Genomic DNA, 9,953 nt, shown 5'->3' with positions numbered 1-9,953 from the left:
AAAAACTGGTTTCTTGAGTATCAAACCAACATTGAAAAGCGTCTGTCTTTGACTCTTGTTAATAGTCATTGCATATGACAGCATAAGTGGAAATTATCTTTGTTGAACTTGAAAGGTAATCTCGGGTCCGATGGGGTAATAGTCATTCTAGCAATTAATACCTTAGTCCCAGCATTAGGACCTGCTAATATGCTTCCTTCAACAACATGATTACCTAATTTTGTTACCACCAACCTAGTTCCATTGCATAAACCAAGACTATGATCAATGTTCATTATTAACATTACAGGAGACCCCACTTTTAAAGTCAAAGAATGATTTGGAAGGCCGGATGCTGTTATGGTATTTAGGAATTCTGGTGCATGCACATCAGCAAGAACTGAACTAGAACCATCGCCTTTACACGTTGTGTCGAAACTCAAATATGTCTTTCCTTCCCCTTCAGTTAAGTTAAACATATACTGGTTGACCTCATTGACCACCTCTAACGTTGGTGCTAGTATTGCACTTTTTTTAAAACAACTTCCATCACTGCTTGCACCAGTAAAGTTGGGGAACGTACTTTTCACAATAGAGGAAATATGATCACCATTTGACTTCAACAACAATTCAGTGGGGATATCAAAATCAGCGTAATCATCAATATCTACCCCAATATTACCATCACCTATTGAAATTAGCCAATTCGCAAATTCTTCAACTTTGTCTTGATTCAATAGAGGTTCCATTGTAGTTAATCTCGAATTCTTAGTTAGGCGCATAACTCTATAATGTCTCCAAAGATATGAAGAATTAATTGTTGCAGAAACAATGTCCTGTCTTGAACCTTTTGGCACCACTGGTAATATTTGCCTAAAGTCCCCACCTAAAATCACTGTCTTTCCGCCAAAAGTCTTGTTTTGACTGTCATTGTTAACAAATCTCTCATTGTTTTATCCAAGCCTCAAAACAATGTTTGTGCATCATCGGTGCTTCATCCCAAATTATTAGTTTTGCATGAACAATGAGTTTGGCTAATTGGCTGCCTTGATTTATATTGCAGGTAGAATCTTCATTGACAGAGATTAGTATTGAAAACCTTGAATGTGCAGTCCTGCCACCCGGTAGAAGTAAAGATGCTATCCCACTTGATGCCACATTGATAACAAATTCGCCTTTTGCTCTAATAGAAGAAGAGTGCACGTCACAGAAATGTTTTTCCTGTACCACCATACCCATAAACAAAAAACAATCTACCATTGTTGGAATCAATATCGATGATAACTGCATCATATATTGCTTTTTATTCTTTTGTTAGTCTCTCCTTAAGGCGTGGACTCTCTTCATATTCCCTAGCACGGTCATATGCTAACTCTTCCCACAACAACCGGTTTTCCACATGAACATGGCTTGCTTCATTCATTACCGGCATGTTTGGAAAATCTCTCAAAGTCTTGTTATAGACTAATAAAAACTTTGACAATTCAAATAGCGCCCAATTCATTTTCTCTTCATCAGTTAGAAATATATCTGTAACAAAAGATAAGTCCATTAAAAGAAATTATACAAAAAAAAATGAGTACATAAACCTTAATTAGTTGCATAATAATACCTTGCAAGTTTAATAATCTCCTACGGGTATGTTGAGCATCATCAGCCAGATGTGTCCACACCTTCTCCCATACAATTTCAAGACGTGCCATTGTATTTGACAATAATAGAGTAACAAACAACTTTCTTAGTGAGTGGGGAGTTGCAAAATGGCTAGCTTCCATAATGGCATCAACGTATTCAGTATCATCTTGTAATAACCCCCGGGCATAACATACCTCCTTAAAAGTATTGTACTGTACTCCATTATATGATCTTATGTTAGAAAAGCTTGTTGGGCCCCTCACTATGTTCAACAAACATCGTAGATAATATAATTCCCAGTACCCAGTGGAACATAAAAGATACGGCCAATAGAAAAACCTATTTTACGTGGATGCCATTGACGAATATTTTTCTTCCACACAAATTTATTGGGCATCTCAATATAGGTTAGCAATTTAGCTTCTTGGAAAGTTTTGTTTGCCTCAAACCATTGTGTGAACATACTTTGCCCCAAAGTTTCTTTGTTCAATACTGTCTCCAACATCTTCATCATCCTGAAAGAAAATCGTTTGGCTATCTGGTAAATGGAAACTAAGTCTCTCAATTGGTGGGTTTCTACATTGAATTTCAAAATTGAGTAGACGCCAAGTAGCCTTAGATTTAGAAACGTATCTACAATCATTGTACATGTTGATCTCATCCACTACTTGTACTCCATCTGCATTTGATGTTGTTTTATAAAATTCAGCAGTGACGCGATCATTTCCTTTGTTCACATACTTGAATAAGTATTTGATAGATCTAGATTGGTTACACCACTCCACATTCATATATGCCTTGTATCGCAAAAGAAGTATCTGTTATGAGGTACCACATATCTATTATCCAATTGAATACCATTCTTGGTAATTGTTTATCCATCATCCCGTCTTCTATATATTCGGTAACCATCTGCATCAAAATTTGAGTATTCCACAAACTTTTTGGGAAAGTGTTTAGAACACCGTCCATTTACCATGCATGGAGATGTCTTTCTAGCAACACCACAAGGACCATGTAACATAAACTCCTCCACTGCTTGATGCTACTTAGGATCTAATTCTTTGCTCGGGATTTCAACGGAGATTAGTGAGTCAACTGTAGTTTGACATGGAATACTGATGTTGTGGTTTTAGTGGGAGTGAATGTGAAGTGGTACGGAAGGTGGTAAAATGAAGAGTCAAGACTCCCCGAGTATCGTGTCTCTCAAGGATGGCGAATGGGAATCGAGTTAGTGTGTTGGCATCTAAGAGGTTGAAGAGAAAGAGTTACGGGAATGGCTAAGGGTTGGATTTATTTGTAAGAAGGGGAAGGTTGATAGTGGTTGTGTAAGGTAAATAAAAGTAAAGTGGAGATTGGGGCTTTAGGCTTTTCCATGTGGTTTATCTTTGGATGGTTTTGCGAGTGCAAGTTGTGGAATAGACTAGGGAGTTCGTGGCACATCACCAAGTGGCGTCACACTTTGGACTCCCACATCCTCATTCGGTTGGGGCATTTTATCGAACACTTTGTCTACCACTCCTCTCGGATCTCGTCCTTTCGGACTAAGAGCGGAGATGTGGGTGAGTTAGACTCATGAGTGGCCGCTATCGCGCACACACTCACTTCCTTTGGGTTTGCTACCTAATGTGGCCACAAAAGGCGCAAAGCTTAAAGATCATCATCCACACAAGTTCAACATCCAACAAACGAGCAATTCACAAATCAAAGCAATAATATTAAACATCCACATAGATCTACCATGGGGCCACCAATCCCCTATCTAATCTACTCTAGCATGCTAAGAAACAAGAACAAGAAAGGAAAATTCAAAGAAACAAGTATTGAATTAGAAATTGAAGAGAATGGTTACCACCCTTGAAAAGGGGATCTTTACAACCTTGATCTTGAAATCCCAATCTTCATTCTTGCCCTTGATCTATTCTAAACTATGAAAGAAAGGAATTTTCCCCCAAGAGGGGAGAAAACCCTCTAGATCTATTCTAGCCTATTCTATGAATTTCTAATCTTTTCTCCTCCTCCTTTAGGTTTAGGGCAAAAGGGATTTATATAGGTGACAAAAAGGGAACAAATTTCCCAAAATGGCCTTGGGCCCGACCACGCTTGCTTCCACGCGTGGTGGCGGGCGTGGGAGCTCTCTGGAATAATTCCATGCTCAGCCACACGCGTGTGAGGCTGCGTGGGACGCTACTGCACTTCGGCTTGTTTGTCTTTTGCTCTATTTTAGCCTCAAATCCGTCTCCAACCTGTGAAATACCTCAAAACTCTTTCTAGAAATGTTGTTAGAAGATTTTGATCGCATTTGAGCTAAAATGCATGCAATTGTTGTAATCGGTGATCGCATTTGAGCTAAAATGCATGCAATTGTTGTAATCGGATGTCGCATTTGAGCTAAAATGCATGCAATTGTTGTAATCGGATGTTAAAACGATGCTAAAATGCATGCAATTGTTGTAATCGGATGTTAAAACGATGCGCTTTTAATCTAATAAAGACCCCTTATAAGTGCTATTTTTGGTGCTTATCAAAGTTTCCACACTTAAACCTTGCTTGTCCTCAAGCAAGCATATTTTTCTAAACCCTAATCATGTAAGCACCAAGGATAGTTCTTTCTTTCACGGTTAACCAATCAAGTGATGTGTAGGTGTTCGGAGTTGAGCGGGTGAAATCACCTACACTATCTACTAAGACTGCTAAACTCGTGCCACCCAAATGTAAGAAATATGCTAAGGAAGTTAAGGTCTAGATGGATACTATATAAGAAATTTTTATTCACACCTTTAAGCATGCAAGTGACCAAAGAGATTTCACCTTGTATTTTCTAGGGGCCTCCAGCCGATCCGACTAGTGGGACCGATGCTCACCCCTTAGCCAATTTCCAACCTAACGCCAAAGCCTCTTTACGTTATATAAGTGAAGGCAGGGACATGGACCGCTTATCGCCATGGCTTGGGCGATCACTCTATTTTCTCACTTCCTAGGATAACGTCATCAGGCTACCCGACTTCACATGGAGCTTCATGCTTTTTCGAAGGTCAGTGCAATGGGCGCCTGAATCCTAGCGATTTGGCTCACCTCCTCTCAATTTTCTCATCTTTCAAGATCTCTTCGGGGTAACCGACTTCACATGGATCTCCATGCTTTTTTTGAAGACAGTGCAATGGTTACCCCTTATCCAGACAAGATGGCTCACCTCACTTTTATCTCTAGGAATGGCCTTAAGCCTTTATTCACGTTTCACCATATCAACCCCTCATGCATTTTTCTAGGGATTAGGGATTGTTTTCACTCAAAGCTCACTTAGGCTCTCCTTTTGCCCCATGTCCTGCTAAGATTAATTCAGTTTCCAGGCTTCGCTATTCTTATCTTTCTAAAACTCAAAGGATTCACACTCCCACTTCGAGAGATCCTTGATTGAGGTCCAAACAAAATACAAGGTGAAAGCATGCAAGCACTCATCAAAATTTTCAATTTGGGTCAGAATGTGCAAATTGGTGCAAAGTGAAGCTTCCAAAGCATATTTAAGACATTCAATCCTTGGCACAAGGTTAGGAGCCCTCCTAGATAGTATTGGCAATAACACACCCTCTAGGTTCCTATACCTTATCACTTAATCAATCAACTGTTTCAAGAAGCATACACCCTTTCCACACTTAAAAATAAACATCGTCCTCGATGTTTCCATAAGGAACGGGGAAAAAGGATATATGTTTAAGGGTTCTACACACGCCCCTTTTCCACACTTAAAAGTGTGAACTAGGCTAAAACAGTTCTAATAAACAGACTATATCCGACACAACAATTTTATGCAGCTCTTCATTTGCGATTCTAGAAAATAAAGCAAACCAAAACAGGGCATTGAATCAGGATAAAAGAAATACTTACAATTTGTATCCTTATCAAAGTTTTGCAATCTATGTTCGCCCTTCAAAACTTGGTTAGAGTAAAGGTAAGGAAATAAATTAGGAATTGAAATTATACCTTTCAAGATTGGTCTTTCATGGTTGTTGGTTGAGTGGTCCCTTCTTCTCCTTATTTGTGGGTTGCCTCCCATAAGCGCCACGTTTAACGTCTTTGGCTAGACGAAACGTGCAAGATAAAACATAAACAGAAATATAACTAAAAATATAAACAAAAGTAAAGAGATTGTCCATAATCAATTGTTCAGAATTATCAGATCACAAGTCATCATCATCAAAATTTGTCTTTTCTTTTCTTTAGTTTCTTCCTTTCTTCATGTTCTCTTGATTTCCTTGATCTCTCTTGAAATCTCGTCCAGCTTTTGCATTTGCTCCAAGTGCAATTGGTATTGGAAATTTTGGAGGGATCTCCAATCAGTGACTGGGGTGAACTAGCTCGGAATGTTGAAGCTAGAGGAGTTGGGGTTTTGCTCTTTAGGTTGTGGTGGAGGTATAGGCGGTCCGGGCTCTCCTGGTGGTGGAGAATACATTGAAGAATCCACTGGCGAGTACAACTCATTAGAGGATGGGGTAAGGAATGACATTGGTGAGGGTGTGAACCCTGGGGATGTCATTGGGGTGTCGGCATGGTCCTCCGCCATCTCATCATCTACCCTCGTTCGCGCCAGTTGTCTTAAGTGAAGTTTTGCGACATCTTCGGGAGATAAAGGAACTATGTTCGCTCCTGGAAGTCTGTGCTCAAACCAGTGTATTTTCATGTGATGACCCAGTGAGATACACAATCTCGTCACCATCGGGCCTACAAAATTGCCCTGGCTGATTCTTGCTGTTGTGCAACAAGCAAGTTCTTGCAAATCGAGCTCATATTCACTGAGTTCCCGGTGTCCATACTCCATAGCATGAATAGCTCCGCCTTTGAGACTCGGTCATATGTCTCAGGCCTTCATTCCCATGAATGAGCAATCACCTTCCATAAAACCTTTAAATCCTCTCTTACGATCTGGGAGACTCTTACCCTCGACCCTTCCCATTTGACTCCTTGTCTTGCGATCATCGACCAATATTTTCTCGGAATGTCCTTGTCTCCAAAGTCATGCCTTAATCTCCGGTACCAGTGCTTCGACTGATCTTCCTCATCGTAAAATCCAAGGAGAACACCCAAACGGTTGGCCGATATGTTATAGTCCTGGTTGAAGAGTCTAAACTTAATGGTAGGGCTGTAGAGATCTCCAGCCACTCCGTCAACATTCAAGCTCGCAATAAACTCATGCACTAGAGGGATAAAAGTATCATGTCTCCAGCTTAATAAATTGTTCCAATATGGCTTTGCAATCAACCTCTCTAGTCCATATTTGCACTCATAATCCTCCAATACTGTCAAGTCTACATATCTCCATTGCACAATAGGGAAGTTCAACAACTGTCTGTATCGACCTAGCATGGTTGCTGTCATTAGTAAAATTTGAGTTCCGGTGGATACTTCTATATAGCGAGTGTTAGCGCTCCTCGCACTGTTTTCTTCTGCCGGGGCTTTCCCTCTTTGGAGCCTTTGAGCAATTTGTTGTGCAAGGTCTTATGGCGAAGACATCTTTCCTATAACATCGGCAATCAAAGCAACACAAGGAAAAACATTTTGCCAATTTAAATATTGATTATGAACAATATTGCACATATCTAAAGAAAAGATTACAAGAATTCATTGCATGCAACCAGCATTTTGATATCCTTCAACAATTCTATCCTATACATGCAAGAACTAGCTCATTCTATTCCATACTCATTTCATAGTCAAAATGTCAACATATGGTCAACTTCATCTTCTTCCTCTAGACTAGCTCAAGGTTGAAAAATGGAAGCATCATGAAAGTCAAAATTAGACCAAATAACTAGTAGAATATAACAATGTAGTGCCTATAGAGTAGGAAAGTTGCAAACTTTGCCCACCATGCTCACTATATCAACAAGGATCTCATCATGACAAAAGAATACCCAAATCAAGCAATTTCAAGATCTAGTCACAAAGAGATGTTAAAACATGGAATTTCAAGTGTATAGAAGCAATGTAGGCTTAATACAAGTCTATCAAGTCATCCCATAACAATGTATCTCAAGAAAAATGTCATACAAGAAAAACCCTTGGAGATATTCTTCAAAATAGAACAAGTTCTTCATTCAACAAGTAAATAGCAAAGAAGAGTATGTTCTTACCTTGGAAATGACTTGAGATCCTTAAGAAAAGTTGAGAGACTTGGAAGGAAATGCTTAGAAAGTGTATATTTTCAGCTTGGGAGAGTTCTTGCTCGTGGTAGGGAAGAAATGAAGCAAGGAAAGGGTTTTAAACCACTTCGCGCGAAAATCCACGAAAAATTTGGTGTCCTTCCACGCACGCTACCACGCGTGGTGGTAGGCGTGGGAGCTCTCGGGTGTTTATTCCCACGCCTGCTCACACGCGTGTGAGCGGCGTGACAGCTCTCTGGAAGTTTTCCACGCCTAGCCACACACGTGGTGGTGGCGTGGAAAGCGTGCTGTGCAAAGCTTACCTTGGTACCCCTTCCTTCCTTTGCTAGTGATGATGTTCGTCGATTGATTGCGGGCAACTTATAACTCTCGGGTGTTTAATCTGTACTTGTTAGCTCAACCGAGGTTATAGAAACATTATTGAAATAAAGCTAAGAAAAACATACTATAGAAAATAAGGAAAAGCTTTAAAGAAAAGTAAGATAACATTGGGACTGCCTCCCAAGTGCGCCATGGTTTTACGTCTCCTGGCCAGACATAATGTGGCCTATCCTTCAAGGCACACAGATTTTGGGACCCGACCAAGCGTCCCGTGAACCTTAGCTTCAAGGAATGTCCCAAGGTGGGAAACATCCTTGAACTCCCACAAAGATAAAGGAAAGATAAAATTCATAGTTGGAAGAATTCTAGACTCAAACACCCTCCTTAGCTCTTCTAAGATGGTGTCTACTTCCTTTTCTTTTTCCTCTCTTCTCCCCCTAAAGATTTTCTCATCTTTTTCAAACCATATCTCCTCACACCCTTCCTCAATTTCGAGTGTGGTCAACTCTCTCCACTCATCTTTTTCCATAAGATTGATCATGAAGGACCTATTATCTCCTACCCTCTCTTACTTACACTCATTTTCTTTATCACTCCACTCTATTTGATTAGAGAAATCACTCACACTCTCACACGAATAGAATGAAGCATCATCCTCTTCACTCACCATCTCATTTTCACCCCAAAGCAAAGGATTCATCTTCCGAGAAGTTAAAGCAATCATAATCATTAGTAAACAAGATAGAATCATTACAAGCATTAATCAACGCACAATAATTTTCCATGGAATCATCCTCCCGAAATTTAAAGCAGTCATAATCACATATGATGGAAGTACTAAGGCGAAGGGAGTCATCCACAAGGGTGTTTTCAAAAAGAGCACAGAGATTTTCAAGAATATTAGCACAAAGAAGATTAGGAATTTTACCATATTTCGGCTCTTCTTCTTCCCATACTATTTCGATGTTCTCATCCTCACTCTCCATCTCTACCTCCTTTTGATTTTCCAATTCAAAAATTGGAACTTCTTCAAGTACCGGGGCATAACAATCTTCCATTCCTTCAATACTCTCCTCTTCCTTAGCATTTTGCGCGTTTTCGACCTCTTGTATAATCCTTGGATGGGCTTCCAAAGTGGGGATATCTTCTATGATGGCGGAGTTAGCTCGGGGTTCATTCATCTTCATGAGTTCTTCCATCATGGACAACATCGTCGTTTCAACTTCTTCTAGTGAAAGTCCTTCTTTCCGGAGGGTAGCGAGACAGTCCTTTAGTTCGCTCTTGATTTCGGCTTTTAGTTTAGCCGTATCCTCCTTGGCCATCCTTGTGAATTCGTCAATTTTTGCTTTTAGTATTTCAATTTCATCGGTGGCCGGTGGGATATAATCGCAAGGATTTATATGGGTATTATATGGGAAAGAGGGTAGTGTTTCAAAGGAATATGTAGTATTGTTTTCTTTGTGGTTTTGTGATGGAGGTGGGTAGTAGGCATTTTGGTGGAAAGTAGGGAATGAATTTGACTCGGGAGTATAGCTTGGATCAAGTTGTTGCATCATTTACACAAACTTACTCTCTATGTTTTGAGATATGTCTTTAGAGCTTAATGAGTCAATTTCTTGTGAATTTGGTGATTGTGAAGGGTAAGTTTCTTGGAATTGTGGAGGTGGTGTTTCATAAGGATATTGGTGATGGTTTGGTGTATGGATTGGATAGTGATATGGAGGTGGTAAATGATATGTTGGTGGAATTGGGTAATGGTATGGATGTGGGTAGTGGTATGTTGGTGGAGGGTAAGTATAGGTGGAATGGGCGTAATAGTGATATGGTTGGGGTTGAGGATTTGTATAGGATTGTCCTCCA

The 9,953-nt window shown here is 40.0% G+C and overlaps 1 protein-coding gene across 1 annotated transcript; it reads right to left on the bottom strand.

The window, feature by feature from the left end:
- Positions 1-65: 65 nt before the first annotated feature.
- On the bottom strand, positions 66-9,304 carry LOC116001240. The gene is made up of 6 exons (XM_031241129.1): positions 9,131-9,304; positions 2,064-2,432; positions 1,592-1,826; positions 1,406-1,509; positions 1,079-1,200; positions 66-903 (listed from the first exon to the last, which is right to left on the bottom strand). Exons 1-6 carry the CDS (start codon positions 9,302-9,304, stop codon positions 66-68), a joined length of 1,842 nt encoding a protein of 613 aa, XP_031096989.1.
- Between the last annotated feature and the right edge of the window lie 649 nt (positions 9,305-9,953).

Source organism: Ipomoea triloba, chromosome 13, assembly GCF_003576645.1.
Source record: "Ipomoea triloba cultivar NCNSP0323 chromosome 13, ASM357664v1".
Taxonomy (NCBI): Eukaryota; Viridiplantae; Streptophyta; class Magnoliopsida; order Solanales; family Convolvulaceae; genus Ipomoea; species Ipomoea triloba.
Note: the sequence above shows the minus strand (reverse complement) of the source record. Positions and strands in the feature narration are given on the sequence as shown.

Excerpts from the sequence above, each read along its gene's own strand:
- LOC116001240 (XM_031241129.1), bottom strand. The coding sequence starts at position 9,304 with ATGTTGTCCATGATGGAAGAACTCATGAAGATGAATGAACCCCGAGCT. Across the intron at positions 1,827-2,063 it reads CAAAGTATGTTCACACAATG|TACAATACTTTTAAGGAGGT; the intron begins GTTTGAGGCAAA and ends AATGGAGTACAG. Across the intron at positions 1,201-1,405 it reads GAGATTTTCCAAACATGCCG|GAAAAACATTTCTGTGACGT; the intron begins GTAATGAATGAA and ends ATGGTGGTACAG.